Source organism: Centruroides vittatus, unplaced genomic scaffold (assembly GCF_030686945.1).
Source record: "Centruroides vittatus isolate TY-2023 unplaced genomic scaffold, ASM3068694v2 contig_958, whole genome shotgun sequence".
In the NCBI taxonomy this organism is placed as follows: Eukaryota; Metazoa; Arthropoda; class Arachnida; order Scorpiones; family Buthidae; genus Centruroides; species Centruroides vittatus.
The window spans coordinates 1,267,892-1,288,489 of record NW_027122637.1 but is presented as its reverse complement, the minus strand read 5'-3'; the positions used below and the strand labels follow the sequence as shown (position 1 = coordinate 1,288,489).

The 20,598-nt window shown below is 27.2% G+C and overlaps 1 protein-coding gene across 4 annotated transcripts in view; it reads right to left on the bottom strand.

Annotated features, from left to right (window-relative positions):
* Positions 1–443: 443 nt before the first annotated feature.
* Positions 444–20,598, bottom strand: part of LOC136985341 (BTB/POZ domain-containing protein 3-like) — a 33,597-nt gene continuing 13,442 nt past the window's right edge. For 3 of the 4 annotated variants that reach the window (XM_067282602.1, XM_067282604.1, XM_067282603.1), the window contains one exon: positions 444–1,859. In XM_067282602.1, coding sequence (XP_067138703.1) covers positions 767–1,859 — 1,093 coding nt within the window. In that variant the 3' untranslated portion in view covers positions 444–766. The remainder of the gene's footprint in view (positions 1,860–20,598) is intronic. The other variant, XM_067282605.1, reaches the window with a different exon arrangement.

Below are 20,598 nucleotides of genomic sequence, written 5' to 3'. Positions count from 1 at the left end.
TGACTCAATATATTAATGAAAAGTGAGACACGAGTCTCCTTGTATAGATTATTTATTTATTTCTCTCTTTTTTGCAATATATTTAACGAGTTTAATAGAATCTATTAAATTAAATTTTGTATTTAAGTCTTTACCTTACGTTACCTCTAAAATTTCTGCTTCGATGAGAACTTTTCTATATTTCTGTTCGTAAGAACTCAACGAACATAAAAGACTTCAGTAAAACTAAGATGGAACAAAATAAAATTCATTTAAATAACAAAAATAATCTCTTAAAAACTGTATTAAAACGTGAAATAAAATAAACGGTTTAGATAATTTATACAGCAATATTTCAAGTAAATAAAATTTAAGAAAAATTAAATTATATTTCAATAACATTTTAAATCGTTTTTCTCTTCTTTGAAGTAAATTAAGGTTTTTCCAACGATTCCCAAATTATAAAGAGAAAAAATCAGTAATAAGAGAACATAAAAATTGAATCAGTGGAAACTTTACATACCTATATAATTATAAAATAAAAAAAGAAATAAAACGTGAGACGGCAGTGAATAATCGATGGAATCGGCACACAACAAAATACTTTCCTAACGATACGTAAGAAAAAGCAAAATAAAAATAGATTTTGTCCATAAAATATAAGAAATGTTCATAGAACATTTTAAGCGTCGATGTCTATAATGAGGACTAGGACCAACCAAGAATGCAGAGTCGATTATAGAGGCAGTGAAGGCAATTTATAAACGGTCGAGATCCATTTTTTTAATCAACAATAAAACAGTATTTCCGAGAATTCTAATATTTCTAAAACATTCGCAATTTTTACTCTTTGGAACGGATAAAACTGAAACGTCACACCTCTACTGGTATCTTCTTTTTTCCGATTTTTCAAAACTGGAACAACAATATCTTCGACGAGAAGAGAATGAACGTGCAGCTCTACGTCATATTTCAATCCTTTTCTTATATAAAACGGCTTGTTTAGCTTGACTCTGACGTCCTTGTCTTTGGAAAGAACGAATTGCACATCGTATTCTTCTCGCTCCGATAATTTACCTTCAATCGGACGATATAAGATACGAAATACACCGTCGATTTTATGCTGCCTGACGGAATAATAGCTCCTTTCTTGCCTGACTGGAAAACCGACTCCGACTAAAAACACGTCCCTATTCATGACCGAAAACCTGGCACCAAATAACCGAAGAGGCCTCGACGGAGAACTAAACGACAACGTCTTATATCGACGACATACGAAATATTCGGGGGGCGAAGTGCGTTTAGCTGTTTCTGTCGAAAATCCTTTCGGCACTTGACTACTTCCGGGTACGGCGAGATTCATGAATACATTAAAACATTCTTCTATCGTCAGAAGTCCCGATTTAGCCGGACCTTTGCAAAATTCTTCCGCCGACATGGCTAAAAATCTCAAATGAGGCAAGAAAGGATCTAACATCGCTCTTATATTCTCTATTTCGGGCTCTAATTTTTTTCTTTTGCATTCTTGTTCCGCCCACATGAAAACGGCGTTATATAAAGTATATTCCGAATATATGTTGAGGTAGGGTCGTCGAACTATCTTCTCCAGGATTCCGAATGGAATCTTTAGAAACGCAGAAGACGTCAAGACGTGGTACGTTTGTCGATCGATGATATTGAGACAGAGAAAAACCAGAAGATGAGCTTCCATGTTAAGCGCAAATTCGTACACGTCGCATACCGACTTGGGACAAACGTTAGTTTCTAGATAACCTATGCATTCTCTCATTAAATGAGGTAAAGCATACTTTTTAGCGGCGTACGCCGTCAGCATCGCATCTTCCACCGTCTCAAGGCTCAAATTATCGGTGTAAGCATATCTGAAAAAAGAAAAAATTGTCTTACTGAAAGTATTCTATTCGACAAATTCTAAGAATTTCACTAATATAAATTATATTATATTTAAAATTACATGGACATTCAATTTTATACAGATTATATTTGAAAAATCGTAATAAAAACTTTTAAAGAATATTACACTTTATGACGCATAAATCCAGAAGAAATTGAGAAATTACAAAATCTAGAATCCTCTCAAGAATTATACGAAAGAAATCCTTACATCTAATTAAAATTTTCGACTATACTGTAGTGAAAAAATAAATTTCAGTAGAGAAACAGTTAATATAATTTTTATTTTAGCTGTAGGACATATTTTTAAAAATGGACAATTCTTGCTCTATTTTCTAATTCGATCGATGTTTGAGGTTATCCTTTAAAAAACTTAGCAATATGATATAACGATAGAACGCTTTAGTTGCCATGCCTTTCACGAAGTTTCGTCTATATCGTTTATTAAAGCTAATAATTCGTTGTTAGTCTCCTAATTGGTGTCAGAATACGAATCTGGGTGGAGTAGTCGAGTTTAGATGGATGGTTAGAAGTACAGTTAAATTATAATACGTGCCTCGTTCGACTTAAATTTAGCATTTTGAACTACTATTTAAAATAATGTAGAAAACGTCATATCATATATTTTAAAAATTGAACATTGTGTATGATAAAATATGAATGCAAACGATCGTTAATTTGGATGGTTTGAATAAATACAATTTCTAAATGATTAATTATATTTTGATACTCTCGGCAATACCAGAATGAATTTTATGTTTTTAAAGCAATATCTAAGGATAAGATTTTTAATGTTTTCCCTTCTTAGATTTTAACATAGCCTACCTAATAAGTCGGAAAATTTGTCTAATAAGATGACGAACTGATTGTATTCTGTTGTAAAAATCTTCTTTAAAATACTAAAATCTAATAAATGTAAATTCTTCGTAAATAGCATATAAAATTTTAAATTATATTTAATTACAATTAATTATTTTTGATATATTTTTATATTAAAGAAACTATATTCTCTTCCTCTCTTCTTTGGATAAATTTTTAAATAAAAAGGACTTCTTATGCATTTATTAAATTTGAAATAAAACTTTCGACATAAATTCTATTAGTATTTTATTCCTTAAAATTTAAATAACGCATTATTAATAAATAATATGATCTTTTGTTTATAGTTATGGCAGATTATCATTTTTATGTTATAGCCGTTTTTATGACAGTGTTCTGCGTTGTCTGTTATGTATAACAGCGAAGTAACATCTATAAAATGAAAAATAAATATTTTAGTGAATCCTTTGAAACAGAGCCACGGGAATTAAATTTTCTGTAAAATTTTTATCTCAAATAAAAGATTTTGACGAGATATTTAAAACAATTGATTATAAATATAAATATACTATTCTTAATATTCTGTTACGATGAAAATCTAACAATTCTTATAAATAACTAAAGTTTTGACAAACCTATTCGTTCTGCTATTTCGTGACAAACCCAATATAATGATGGAACACACCGGTTAAATTTTTAATTTAAATCATTAATATTAAACTCATACCATTTATTGTTAGATGCGGTTTTGTGACTACAGGCAACTAAAGACAAAGCGTTTTGTAACCTATTTTGCAAAATGTAAATGACAAGGTCGATATATACAGACATTTCCTTGTATCGAGATTTGCTTTCGATTGATTTTATATCCTATTAAAATATTTATCAGCAAAGTAGCCATAAAGCTACGAGGTCAATCGATAATTGCCGCGTTATCCTTGACCATTGCCTTCGATAGTAAAAACTACAAGTTTATTCTTTTCTATTTTGATTCTTTACAGTAAATGATATTTAATCATTTTTTTTAAAAATACATCTTATTCATTGCAATAAAAAAATACATTTTACGTAATTAAAACTTTTATTATTCGTAATAATTTCGACATATATTTTTATATTAAATAATTTAGTTAATAATATTTATTAATTGTAACTGAACTAGTACGGTGAAAAAAAAAAAAAAAAAAATTAGGGGCCTTTTTATACTCTTTTTGAGTGGTAAAGGGCCTTAAACCACAAATAAAAAAAAAAAAGAACTAGTACGGTGCCGTAGCACCCTATCAATTCAAACTATTGGCAATTATTATATAGCTGTAATAAAATATTTTTGGTAAAATAAGCATACCTTGAAGATTCCTGATGATTTTCGCTATATTTTTTTAATTATAAAACAATCGATTTTAGTCAAGTATACCGGGTGAGTTTAAATAAATGATACCACATCTAAATATACAATGGCGTTAAAATAATTTGAATCCTATCGACGTAAAAGATTTAAAAGTATTCTCAAATGTCTTAAATATGCTATTTTGAAATAATTTTATATTTATTATATAAAATGTAGAAATTGGTAAATAAGTTACTTTATATATAGATTTAACGATCAAAAATAAATAGCAATCGTTATAAATTTAATTAGGAATTGGTTAAATCAATAGACCGTGTATTTAAAATGCGTATAGGCAGATACGATTAAAAGTTTCTTTAATCAATAGTCATTTGTCAATTTATTCAAACGTAATTTTATTTGTAAGTGATTATTTATAGATTCGGCTATTTTATTTCATTTATTTCATTCCTATATATCTCTTTACAAATATTAATTATAAGTTACACGTATGTTTAATATTTCCATCTCGACATAAATTTGCTAAACTCACTCGATTAGTTTTCAAATTGAAATATCAAAACTCTTGAAACTATCTATAATTAAATCTATGCGGAAAATTCTGTACTGAATTTAGAATCGAATGTTATTATTGTTCTAGTTTTGTAAAGAACAACGTGTATATTATGTATACTATTCTCTCTCCAAATAAAAACCATCGTAAAAATCCGATAAAGTTAAACATTGATTTTCGAGAAAGATTCCCAATAAGAAATTTTCTCGAATTAAGACAAATGACGCCACACATTTCGATTCCAATTTGACAAAATTGTCTAAGTTGTAATTTTTGGCTTGCCAGGATTGTATAAAACTTTCGTGTACTCGAAATACGAAAAATTTCATCATACTCATTTTTTATAATAGTTTTTAATCTTGCAGTTAATAATGTAGGAAAAAACTTACTTAATAGATAAAAGAAAATGAAAAAAAAATAATAATAAAGTACTGTACTGTACTTCGAACGGTACATTCAAAGAGGACGAGGAGGACATCAGGATGCTAGAAATTAAAATGCTTCCTCGAATTTTTTGTTTCTTTTTGTGTGTATAAGCACAGTAACAAAACAACAACTTCTACCTTATTGATAACACGATGGAAATAAATAAAATAAATACATTAACTGCATAAAAATATACTTATTAAAATAAGAATATAATTATAAAAAGTATACTCACGATATGTTTCTATAAAATAGAGAATTTTTTTGTTTTGGACCAGATTCTTAGACATATCCTTATAAACGACCAGTAAACGAAATTTAATCATTCAATATTGCATAATGTTTAATATATGAAATACTTTGTTTTATCGACGAATATCCTAATCTTGGCAACAGAATTATAATATAATGTACTCGAAAGCATGCCATAACGAAAAAACAAAATGGCTATTATAATAAAGAAAAATTGAAAACAAGTTTTATTTTTCTATAACTATAGCTACATAAGTTTATGACACATAATTAAAACTGTTTTATATAATACGGTAAATGAACATTATTATTAAAATTTTCTTAATTTGCTGTCGTATAAATTACTCAGTGAATAATATTTCTGAAATTCAGTAAACGGAAATAAAATATTTTTCGCTAAACATAAATATTAATATATAGAGCCTTTTAACATCAGAGATATGTGGAAGTTTTGATAAACCATTTTTTGTATTAAGGAGGTTTAGTAAAACTTTTTAATTTTAATACATTAAAAGTATTCTGAGGTGTAAATATTTAATTTTTTTTAAAGTTTATCAAATATTGTTTGTAATTTGGATAGTGCAAATCTTGAATAATATCTGTTACTTTTCTATAAATATTTATACGTTTAAAATAATTTATTATAAGCAAGGCTAAAACAAATAATAATTGTAGGCCCCTATATCTGAATTTTTGATGTCTTCAGAATTTATACTGCGTAAGTAAAAGTAAAACGTTATCAGAAGTAGGATTATATAGACAATATGATTGAAGTGTCAAACAACATCAAACTTTATTAAATATATTACTTTCGGCTGTATTTTGTATGGACACGATATAATATATTTTGATAATTTAATATAGATAAAGACATTTTTAGATGATAAATAGAGTAAAAAGCAATTAGTTTAAATTAATTGTTCTCTAAAAACAATTAATTTTAATTAATGCTATAATACAAATTTTCACACAACCATTTATATACAGTACAATGTAAATGACATTATTGATTTTTAAAATAAATCAGTCAAAAAATTACAAGAAAAAATTGCAACTCCGTAATTAAAATAGAAGTAATCCTAAAGAATATAATAAAAGAAATATATTTAGAAGTAATTTATCGTTTACATAAATGAAATAATAAATTATATATACGAATAAAAATATTTTTAATGTAAACGTTTATAAAACAAAGTTTACATTCAGTCTACATTTCAAACTTTGTAGTATAACTTCTTTCTTTTACTCATTAAGAATTATATATTACTAGCAGTTGTGCTCGAGCAAAATGTAACAACAACAAACCTTAAAATGAAAACCGTATTAAAATTTGGTTATTTTAGTCTACCGTTTTCATGTTTATCGCGATACTCTGATACTACGAAATGGTGCAATTTCTTTGGCTGGCTAGACAGGAATTGATGTTTTTCGATAGAAAATAGTCGTCTACTTCCGTTTGCCCGAGAATATAATTCTAGACGTCAAAATTTTTTCTGATGTTAGCTCTAATATATTGTACAGTACAGTATCATTCGCAGCCGCATATCAAATGGTAATCGGGCAACAGATCGAATTTCGTCAAAAATGGACCGATTATTTAAAGTCGTCACTCTCGAAAATCCCGAAACTATATTTTGTGCTCGGTGGTAACTTTGTTTAAGTAAATTTCTTTTTTGAATGCCACCGTTCTGTTGGTCGGATAGAAAGGCCGGCCTATTGCGAGCGAAAAGTCAAAGTTAAATCGACCAAAAGTAGTTGTTGACCTCAGGACGAGATGACAATCCTTGTAAAGTTTCGTCGTATTTGTTCAAACCGTCTCGAATGGAACTTGCAAACTTTCTTCTTTATATATTAGATACACAATTATAAAATTTATAAGTTATGGAGTTTCAAAAGTACAACCTGAATAAATTATATTCATTCCATAAACACGTTTAACTAAAGATTGCAGTTTTAAAGTTTTATTATAATTTTCACATACAGTTTTCAGACGATTATAATCCTGATATTTTTTCAACTAATTCGTATTCAAATTATTAGAAAAAAAAACTAACACGACTTTAAGAATATATGGATTATACATTTCATACTCAGATTAAATAATAAGAAGCATAATATAATAAATGATATATCAAAACTATATCGAAAGCAGTGTTTTTTAAAATTTTATTTAAGAATATAATTTGTATTCTTTTATAACAAAAATAAAAGGTCTGATTAGAGAAGATTACATCTTTCATAAAAGAATCTTTTACAGATTACAGATTATAAAATACTGTATATCCACACCCACAATCTTAAAACATAACATAGTTTTTGATAGCTAAAATATGCATATCATTATTCCAATAAACATTGAATAAAAATGTTGATTGATATGTAGATTAATGAACAGGAATCTGCAAGAGAATTGAAAATATAATTTCAAGAAGCCACAGAAATTTATTAATATTAATTAAAACATACAGTAACATTAAATAGAACGTGCTCAGCAATAAATTATATAAACAAAAACTAACACCTTATCTTCGCTGAGAAAGTTTAATTTAAAACGAACGTTTTCGACCTATTCTATTAAGGTGTTAGTTTTTGTTCATACAGTAACGAAGAAAGAAAATAGCGCCAAATCTGAGCTAGAGAACAAAGAAATTTTATTTATGTTTTATAATTGTGTACTTTTATTTTTAGGCATATTTGAACTATGATTTATTAACTTTATATAATGTTATTATCAGTGGTGACCTTAGGGGGTGGCGAGCAGGGCAATGGCCCGGGGCCTCGCGCAACAACTGGAGTAGAAAAAAGTTGATATTTAAAACTTTTTATTTTATCCTTAGCTATTAGTTATAAGCCGCAAACATCATTTTTAAATCCCTGCGTATATCTTTTAAGGCATTTATGTACTGTACCTTAGTTTATCATCATTACTAATTTGTCGTTTTTATGATTGTTAACTTTTATAAATCTTCTAATATAATATTTTAAAACTCTAAATTTATTTATTTATAACTTTTGCATTTCTCATCAATCATCATAAATATCTACTTTTAATTCACATACTTTGCACAAAGGACAAGGTCCTCACAAAGATCTGTCGCCCGGGGCCTCGCAATCATTAAGGCCGCCGCTGGTTATTATAACTACTATATATTAACATCTTTTACAAATGGAATGCATTTTAATAGAAGCATACTTCATGCCGTTCTAATTCATTTAAGTTATACTAAGATCTACTGTACAGTACCATCTCACAACTTTACTACATCTTATAACCTACACTAACATCGGTACGTATTTCGTTTTAATGAATGCCAGCCAATTTCGCTAAAAATATTAATATACTACTACAGATCTATTTTACTCTCTTTTAAATATTTTATAAGTACTCGAATGATGTAATACAATGATTGGAGAGAAGTAGCGATTGGTTTCATTATAGGATTAGGTCAATAACTTATAAATTAAGAATGAGAAACGATATTCAATACGAAATACTCATAAAAAGTTGTGAAAATCTGAATTGGGTTCTAATTCCGATCACTCACTCACAATTCCCCACGATACAGCATCCGACGAATCAATTATACTATATTTTATTGAACAAATTACAAAAGTATTTAATTAATAATTTGTTCCATATTATTTATTACATACTTTCGTAATTTTTCTTTCATATTCTTAAAATCTGATTAAAGATTCCTTTTTTTTTTTATTAATCTTTATTAATAATTTTTGAAAAAAAATTAAATATAAATAATAAAACTTGATTTTGGACATCTATTTATTCGTAGAACTTAGTTTGGACTTTAATTATGTTAAACTTAAGAGGCATATTTGAATCTAGGTGTTATTTAATTGTTAAGGAGAATTTAGCATATCGATACACGCAGGCAATGTATATATAATTAAGCGAAAGTAATTGACAGTGTCATTTCGATGTGATGTGAAATGAAATTTTCTAATTATCTTACCGTTCATTTACTCGACATTATGATTTGTGAAGTTCATTACGTACAGAAAGAATCAATCCACATTTTCGAAAACTTCGCTAATTATTAACACACTTATTAAAAACATTTTCTGCATTAAAGTAATGTATAAAATGAGGTAATTTCTATAAAAAAATTAAACAATTATGATTTCTTGAAATATAATACCTTTTAAAATAAGAAATAAAAGCAAATATAATCATAATATGAATTATTTTTTGAATAATAACGAAATAACTAAACAGTAACTCTTTTTCAAACTCAAAAGTAATGAGAATTATTAAATGTAAAAACATTATAATGGGCATTTATATTAGTTTTTATTATTAGGAATATATTTTACATAGTATATTTGTGATATACAAAGTGATAGTTTCTAAATAGATTTTCATTTGCAATTTCTATTAGTAGGCTATATATTTCTAGTCGTAAATTTCTTATTAAGTTATAACTGTTTTGTCTAATGTATCGATATAAATATTATTAAGAAAGAAATATTACTGTAATTCGTTGGAGAAAGTAGATAGATAAGCTTTCATTTGTTTTCCAACAAATCTTTGTGAATACAGTTTTCTGCCAAATACAATTATTTTTATCTTTTATCTTCTATAATTCTGTCTTCTTAGTATAATTATATCTAATTACTATCTTCTATCATCTTTTCTGAATTATTGAATTTATTTTATCCTACGCAAAATGTTAATGTTCTTTAAATAAAACGATGTTTATAAGTTTAATACTTAGATTCTATTGTAAAATAAAATTTAAAATGTTGGTAAATAACTCGAAATTTAGTGAATTTTAAATACGAACAGTAAATATAATTATATTTGACTATTAATAACTGACACGAAATCTATTAACTTTTTAAAATTTGGAATGAAAAAGTAATAGTTTTATTATAATTAATAATATATAAAAATGATTTAATGCAGAGAATAAATAGGTTATTCAATTCTCTCAAGACTCGCATGCATTTAAACATTATTTTGCATGTTCATGATTTTTCATCATTAATTTTGAAATTGTTCATGTATTTAAGACTTTTGTTTTAATCATATATTGAATTATTTAATTTATTTTGTATTTTTATTATGTATAAATGGTTCTATTTGTTGACATTTTACGAAATTAAATAGTGTAAGTACTATATTTCCTCGTTTCTAAGAAGCAATTTCACCCATTTTTACTTGTTTGAAATATTCATGCGTCTTACAATCGATGGCATCTTCTTACATTAAAAATAAGAATCGGCAGTCGTTAAAACGTATACCGTGTTTCACATACATTATTTAACTTAAATACAGTATCAGCTGAAATAAGCTTTTACTAATAACGAGCACTTAAACTCTCTTTAACATTTAAAGACGACATTATGATAAGGTATTAAAACAAATAATTATTTTATATATAAAAGAGCCTGGAAATTCTACAGCCCCAAGCAAAAGAATCTCCAAAAAAAAAAAAAATAAAATAAAATAAAATAAAGACGCGCATCATACCTAATTGCACCCTTTTATAGATAGCGCCCAACATTTAGCGTGAAAATTACAGAATGTTTTTTTTTATTTTTTCATTCTAGATATTTGGCAGTATCAATAAACGATGTATTTAGGTATGATTTCGTGTAGACGGCTTTATTTTAAATGTTTTTGGAGATAGAGTCTTTTGCCTTGGATCACGGAATTGTTGTTTGTATCGTTTTTCTAACTTGTTACTTAATAAAATTTAACAAAATCGAAGAAAAAACTTAAATTGATGCTATCTTTGAATCGAAGAACTAAGGTATTATAAATAAATAAAATTTAAAAATTGTTTATAAATAGTTCCGTATGATTAAAAAGAGCACATTATAATTCTCACATTTCGTTAAAACTTTTTAAAAAATCTTATAATGTTTATATCATAGGATAAATGATACAATTTGACTAGATATAACTAGAACAAAAATTCCATTATCTGATTACCGAAAAGATCAAACTTACTTTCATTTAAAACAAAACATGAGTGGTAACCTAGAATCATTTAAATTATGAGATTATTTAACATTTCTGCCATCAAAATTCTTTGTGGATATCATCTTTTGCAAGTTTTATTACCATTGCCGATTATTATCTTCGGATCGTTTTACATATAGAAGTGATTAGAACTAAAAAGTTCAGATACGTGATAATTTGATCAAATTGTCAAAATTGGACAAAATTTATTAAAAATAAATACATTCTCATATTGAATAATAATCTCAACAATATTAAAATAAAAATATAAAAATTCAACACGAAATATAACATAAAGAGATCAAAATGTTTACATCTTTACGTTCCACACTTTTTAAAAATCGTCTATCTGTAATTCGTTTTTGACACAGGATAGGATACAGTACAATAATACATAAGCTTATTATTGTACTATATTTCTAATTCAATATTTTCTGATTCCCAATTTTCCTAATAGATATTGACGTTATTTCGTCAAATGAAATAAGAAATTAGAGATTCTTTTTTGAAAATAAAAGAATAAGTGTCTCGGGGTTACAGTACGTATTTATCAGTTCAGATATTTTCAGACGTTCCAAAAATGTAATGAAATTTTTATGTAATTTGAATGAAATCTTATGAATAATTTAAAATTCCAACAATTTTGGTCCGTAAATTGATAATGATTACTGTTATAAGTTATACTCGCTTAATTGCATATTTTCAATAAATAATTCACATAATCTTTACGAACGATATATATATATGTGATTTATATATTTAATTTATTATATATATCATAAATTAAAAATTTTAAAATGATTCTCAAGAAGCGAAGAACAAAACTTCATTTTTTTATTTCATTGAAAAAACTATTTCAAATAAAAAAAAATTGGCAACCGCCTAATTGGTAACTGAAACTTTACACAACGATATTCTTGACTGCAATTTAATATGAATCAAGCCATTATAGTCACGTCTTCGAAATTATCCCGAAATTATATCGCCTTATCTTCTATAAAAATAATTATGGCCTGCAAATTGCTACCTAAGTAGCTATATACTTGTTAAAATTATAAATTGAGTGATATAATTATAAAAAATTAAGAAGCAAATATTAATCTTTAATTAATTATGGAACAAGTTTCACGTATTTTACTGTCATAATACTTAATAATCAATTTTGCTATTGATAGGAAGTTCTAAATATTGAATTAACTATAAAATTATAAGTTTTAAAATTAAGCAAACTAATTTAATAAAAATATAAATAAATCAGTTAATAAAAGTATAAAGCTTCCCATTATGAAGTGCAGGATTTGAAATCTAGTAGTCGAAATTCAGAGTATGAAGCTCAAGTTAACTGCGATTAATTTAATAATTCAATATTTTAAAATGTATCAATCCTAGCGAAAACATTTCCATTGAATAAACAGAACAACAAAATTTCTCATTAATCTACAATTGGGCTAATGGATTTCCTGTTATATAAAAGTGACATTTAAGATGTTAAACGTGGGTGGTATACAAAATTCAAAATTGACGTGTTTCACAAATATATATGTCTCGTGGACAAAGTAATTATTAGTTACTTGCGATCAAATCAAAACAATGACGGAGGAAATAACAAACTTGTTTAATTTCTATATTATGTTTTTCTTAAATAATTACGAAAATAAAAAGTGAAAATTTTTAATATATCCATTAAGAAAATATTAATATATTATAGATAAAAGAATATCATTCGCATTATAAAATCCAAATAAGCTTACTGATGTTATCATTTTAATGGCACAATCCGGGGAATGAAGAATACTCACCTAAAGAAAAGTTAAAACAAAAAAAAAAAACAACAAAGTGATCAACATAATGGCCAAGAATAAAAGAAGATTGAAAATAACATTTTTTATAATGTTATTTTCAATCTTCTAAAAATTGTAATTGATTTTAATGTCGGCTATATAAGATTATAAAAATTGTATGTAAAAATAATATTATAAAAAGTAATTGATTTTATTATACATTTTATAATAAAACACGGGCAAAATGTTTTGTCTTGTCCATTTGTAGTTTCTGATTACGCCACTGTTATCATTAATACATTTATAATCAAACGAGGAACCAAAATAATGCAATTTAGTTTCTCCTTTGACTACAAAATCAGTTATTTAACAATCATACCAGGTTTATATATTATAACTGATCCAGGTAATTGTTAAAATATATCTTTAACAGACAATAATTATATTCTCGGATTTTAAGGTTTTTGAGTTTTGTGTGTGAATTAACAATATGTAGTCATACATAAAGAAATAGCCTCTTTCAGCAACTATTTTTAATTTATCTAACGTTTTCGGCTATCTATGTACTGTACATAGATAGCCGAAAACGTTAGATAAATTAAAAATAGTTGCTGAAAGAGGCTATTTCTTTATGTATGACTACATATTGTTAATTCACACACAAAACTCAAAAACCTTAAAATTTGTAATAAATAAATAAATGAAGTATTTAAATTATTAAATCTTTCGTGTCACAGAAACCCAACAAATATTCACAAAACACAGGTATTTGGCAAAATTTTAATTTGTAAGCATGAAACTTATCTAGTATAATATGAAATTTGTAAAACACAATTTTGTAAAGTATTCAGAGAAACAGGCTTGATTTATTTTAATATTGTATTATTAAAACTATATACTTACTGATTAAAACTTCAAAAAAGGATCAGGACGAAATAAAAATCCAAGATGTATAAAGCATACATATTAGGTAAGTATAATAGGTAATACTAGGTAATACTGGACGATAAGTATGGATCAGAAAAAAATGTTGCACGTTACATAGAGGAGGTAGCTTCAGTGAAGTCACGTGTCTCAATAAGATCTCAAATAAAATAATTACAGAGAAATTAACCAGGCATCAATCGATAAAAAAAATTATGTGTAAACGCTTTTGATAGCGTTATAATTCACTGAGAAATAAAATGCTTAAGGTGTATTGCGCGAACGACATATTGCTCGTATCACAAACTCTAAATTCAAAGCTCACACCTAAAGAGATTGAGATCGTACGAGAACCCAATTGGCACGATCGCCAGAAACGGGACATTGAGACGGTCAGGCTCGACACCTAGGATGAATAAAATTGTATAAATTGACGAATGACAAGCCTAAAGGCCAATCCTATGATGTAGGATTCTGCAGAGAAGGATCGAAAAAGACTGATTAAACTCCAAAATAATAATGAAAAAGTTGATAAAATTGGTTATTTATAAATTCGATACATTCAATATTATTATATTCTATTGAAAAGATTAAAATATTTTGTTCTCTTTTACCTGTACAGTACCTGTAACGACTTGAATATACAGTAAGTTTTGCAGTTTATTTCTTAGAAAAAAATTATAAAAATCAGTTGTTCATTTCCATTAATTTATAATTTTTAAATTTTACTTGTTTTATTTTACTTCTTTTTAATAACTTAAGTTTGGCGTCATATCTATTTACTGATTTTCGCTTGTCTTTATTCGTATCAATTTATTGGCAAATCTACGTTGTTTTACTCGATATTAACGTTAATTCAAAGTACTAAAGTAAGGAATGAAATCCAAGTCGTAAACAGAATAGATTTATTTTATATTTTAACACGAGACATCTACAGTAGGATTTGGATGAGTGGTTTTTCACGGCTTGACGTACAGTACAGTACAACGAAGCGATAAGCATAAAGAATCGATCCGTAAATAGATCCTTTTAATTTCTTAATAGGAACAAAACAGCCAGTTAAATTGGCCTTTTAAAGAATATTTCAAAATTCAAAAAATGAAAATATATAAAATTAATTCTTAAAACACGATAAATTTAATTCTACTTTGTTATAACTATAAAAATTTAGGAATAATTTATTAGAGATATAAGAAAAAACCGAATATAATTATAATGAAATGTGTCAAAAGCAAATTACTGCGGGATATAGCCTATATATTCGTGTCCATAAACCAATCGTAATTATTAATCTGGCGCATGATGTCTCGAAAATTACTGATTGAAACAGCATGAAACTTAACACACAAGCGCAAAATATTACATTCTGCATTCAAGAAAACAACCGAAAAGCAAAAAATTTAATCTAAATGACACACACACACACAAAAAAATCCACAAAAGAAAAAGTAATAAGTGTGTAGTAGATCTTTTTGCACAGAAAATCATTAATTATAAAAACTGGTTGCCTCCTGTTCGCACGCATGCTGCACAGCTCGTGCTGGTTAATAACGTTGTTTATTAACTCTGTCTGGAACGCGTCCATCTCGAACAAGAGCGTCTCGAAACTCCTGGATGCTAATCTCGAGTTATGTAACAACACGAATGTGTTGAGAGTGTCACGTATCACGAACTCCTTCTGAGGTCTGAATGAATCTGTTAGTACCACGTAATATTCTTAACACGTTCGTGTTGTTACTCACATAACTCAAGACTAGACACTCTCCACCAAAAACATCACTCTGAATGTTCTTGGTGGAGGCTGAGGGAATACGAGTAGTCTCCCTAAAGCCTAGAGCATCTCACACGTGTTCTAAGAGATTTAAGTCCTGGAATCGACAAATATCTCACTGTTAAAAAAGTCATTGACTACCCGTGTGCTTGCAATGACCTGTTTGTAGCTCTTTGCGCGCAGGCATTATCGTCCACGAAAATGAAATACGAACCCACAACTATATATCTTCTTGCAATAATGGCACCCCTTGAAAAAACGTGTAGCTCGGAGAGGCCATTAAGCACAATGTCGCCATGTACAGTACCATGTACAGTACTTTACAGTACCATCACCTGCAAAATAATTTCTTTCTGTGATTCTCATGGGACTGAATCGGGTTTCTTGCTCTTTCTAGATTCTGATTCAACGAGAATCTAAAAAGACTGTCTGGGCGATTATGTTTATTTTTGGACGTGAATGTAGAAACGAGATAATTATTTTATTTGTTCGGTAAATGTGATACTGGTAAATGGAGATTTTTCTTCCAAACTGTTTCCAACATATTTCTTTGCTTCTATACTACAGTAATATTATTGACTATAAACTATTTTTTCGTTCGACAAGCGAAAATTTAAACTAGTATTAATGAGAGATTCGATTATTCTGTGCTGTTTACTTGTTATTAGTATTTCTTATGATATACTAATAACAAGTAAACAGGTCCTTATAATGTATTAAACAGAACAAGAAGAGGTTTAACCCAGAAATTAGACAACCTTGAAAACCCTAGAGATCATCCTGGGAAAAAATCTGGCGATTTTGGAATTACTGCTGATATGAGTAGCTCTCTGAAACCTGTGTTTCAACCAATTAATGATAGACGATCTCACTCGCATAGAAATCATCAAGAAACGATTACGCCACAACACGAGGAAATCACTACATACATTCATGAGACTTGGAAACTAATTTTCCGTGAATACGAGTCTACGAAACAGACGTCTGTTGATGGGAAAGTAGCTAGAGTTGTATATTATCAAGACAGAAATTCAAATCAAAGATTAAAGAATTTTGAACCCTTCGATTTAGAACTGTACTGGGGTGAAAGACTGCTGCAGAATATCAAACAGTCGACATAACGTAACACAACTTATACACCGAAATTTGGGACAGACTAGTGCATTAGGGAAGTGTGTGTTTAGTATCATTCCATTGATTTGTTGCATATAACAGCTGTATCATAGATTATTCATCTAAACAAAAATATAGAACGATAATAAAATTATCCGGGAGAAAGTGAATTAGGCATTCATAAATTTGATTCTCTACGTATCTTTCAGATTTATTGTTTTCTGGAGAAATAATTCTTGTACAAAAGAATATATGAAATTTGTATATTTACTTGAAATGATTCAGTTTCTGTACACATTGAACTATATAACCACTGATACATAAAAAGAAAAAAAAAAGAAAAAAAATTGCAAAAAGAGAAAACGGAGAGCTCAAATAGAATGCTTAGAATGCTAGATAGTCATGGTATTAAAAATAAAAGTTTTTTTTTTAATTTATATAAAGTAAGTTTCTTGTTTTCCGCGTTTTTGTGGTATCATTTATGCTTGTGTATTTATTTCCTTTAAGATATAACAATAGTCAAACAATCTACATTCTAATTGTAGAGAAACTAATTATTCTGCATAAGTTATAAACATACATACTTGTATACTTGTTACATGTTTTAGTTATATTAAGACTTGGAATTTCCAAGATGCCTCTGATGACCTAATATAAACGTACAGTATATGTATTTTAAATTATTTATATCAAGTTTCTTAAATTAAAATATTTTCGAAGATATAATAGCAAAATGAAAATATTGTAAGATTAATGTTGGAATTTAGACTTTTCGTTTATACAAAATTTTGCAGATTGAAAAAGAATATTTTTAATATAGGCCTATAATTTTTAATCTATTTATAAAAAATATTGCAAAATTCGATGAAAATTATTGAATCAATTATGTATATTGAGAAATTTGTGGTTTTTCATAATACAGTCAAACCCCGTTTTATCCGGATTTATTTGAATAGAAGTTTCTTTTACAATGTTTACAAGTTTTGTAAAAAAAAAATTATTATTTTTTGCAATATTTGTAAGATCATTAAAGTATTTTATACATTAGTACATAATCTACCTACATAGCGTTCTCACGTTTGCAAGGATAAAAATACATAGGTCTACTGTTTGTATGTACTGAGTAATTTTTATGCTTTATTTATGTAATGTTAATGATCCTATTGTTTTCGAGTCAGTAAAGCATATAAGTTTATATCCAATTGTTAAAAAAGTATTTTCAGTATGAAATTTTATACTTATTTTAATACCCGCATTTTTTTCTGCTTATCCGAATTTTCGTTAATCCGGGTAGAGTCTGCTCTCGTTTGATCCGGATGAACGAGATTTGATTGTATTCATATTCATTTTGCAAACCCAAACTTTTTTCGCAGAGAAATGAAGCAAAACTTTGGATTGGATGGTAAAAACTTTTTAAAATTGAATACGAAGTAAGCTGCGCTTCCCATTTAAGTTTGAAATTGAACAAATTAAATTTTTTGAAAGATACAATTTGAATTTCCATTGAAAATCAAAAGAATACTTTCAGTATCAACGTTTATGTAAACATAAGAAATTACAATCATACGAGAATTGCCCTTGTTAAAAATAGATTTTTCCTAGGTAACTCTCTCAAAATAGCTTACTCGTATTAAGAGCTTAGTAACTTTAGAGATTTTTCTATTTTTTGTCTTGTAATTCTAAGCTTACAATACAAACTTCTATTTGCACGGACATACGCATTACTTAGTCATTAAATAAGAAAACTAATCCAGTTTTGTTTAGATAAAATCTCAACTACTATTTAAATTATGCTGAAAATCTTCATCGAAAGATAATAAAAGAATCTCACATAATTTTTTTTACTACTGTTTATATAAGAACTGTGTTAATAACATTGTTCTTATATAAAAATATTTTCAAAAATAATCCTAGAACTGCATTCTGATATTAATTTACAGGAGTTTCCCATAAGATGTTTTGGACTAATCAGCTCTTATGGAAAACTCAATAAAATATTTTTTATATATTAATTTAAAACAAAAATAAACTTTTTAAATAATTAAATTGATTATTTGTGTAATATACGAATAATTATAAGATATCAAATAATGTCCATAAAAATTGAATATATATACTTTTCTATGGAAAATACCTTTAAAAATTCTTTTTAGACTAATTAAAACTGGTAATATTAACTAAATGCCTATTTTACCAATTTTAAGAATAGCATTGAGCAGTAATATATAACTAAAAATATTAAATTTTAAAATATAAAGTTAGTTTCACAATTAATTTATATATAATTAATTAGTATACATTATTCAATGTTCAATTTGAACATAGTCTTCACTTTATTACATGCAATAAGAATAAGATAACTTCTAAATGTTAAAGAATTTTGAATTATTAGTTTTAATTTTTCAGAATTTAATTTTAATAAATTCTAAATAAAAATTATAATTTTTTAAAAAAATAAATAAGTAATAATAGTAACGAAAGACAATAATTAATAAAGTTTGTCTTATTAATCGAAGAAATCGAGAAAATTGCTCTAAAAAAATAAGCGATTTATTAATCAAAGTGAACTATTTACATATCAATTCAGAAATAGATTATAAATGAAACTTAATCTATTTAAATGTACAGTATCGATTTACAGCTGATATAATTAGGATAGCTGTCCATCATCAATAAAGCTGTGAAATTAATTGAAGATTGAAAGTCTATCTACGTTAATAGGATTTGCTTGTGTTTATTTAGAACTTTTTTAATATGTAAGTTATATGGGTATTTTTTATTTCTTAATCTAAATTAATATAAGTACTAATAAAAGGAAAAATACGAAGATAGTTTTATTTAATCCGTGATTTACGATATGGTTTATCTCTATCATTCTTCATCCAAGATGACACATTAAGGAAAATGACGTCCGAAATCCTTATCGAAAACATGATTAATAACGCGGTTGATTCTGACCTTCAAAGAAAACATCTCTCTACCCGACACATAGGATAAGATATTTTATTAGACTTCCCTAGGGAGAACAATTTATTCTTCGCCCATATTCCATACAGATTTAAAGCCTTCCTTGCTCAAATTAGACTCGATAATCAATCGATCTGCAACGAGGAGCAGATTCTTCTTATATAAGTAAAAAATTGTGGACTGTGTTCAGAAACGATCTCACTCTTTCACATCCTCTGTATCTATAACAAGACGAATAATCTAAGTAGTAGTTTACGTCTTGATAATTTGACAAGTTGGTCTACGAAATAACAACTTTGACATTTCGTAGTAATGCCATTTCGGTAATTTTAGTTACTTCGATCGTGTTCTGGTGGCATGGCAATTTTGTTTTTATTGTTATTGTTCAATCACTTTTATATAAGATAAAGCGAGGGAAGAGGATGCACATTTCGGGAAATCGTTCTGTATCCAATAATACTGAACACATCAAAGAATGAATTATAGTAAGCTATTCTATAATTGTCAATCTCTTTAGAAAAAATGTTATTTTTAAAATCATGATAATAGGAAATTAATTATAACAAATATATCTAAGGTAGTTGTTTTTGCCATCTCTCCTACTATGGTTGTAAGATGATGCACTATGGGTAGGAGATATACCAAATGGAGATATCAATGCGAGTAACAAGTTAAATATAAATATATACGATGTGTTAAAAGAAAAAGAAACATTTTTTTCATTTTTATACATCTTTTTATCAATGCCGTAGATATTTTTTCGGATAA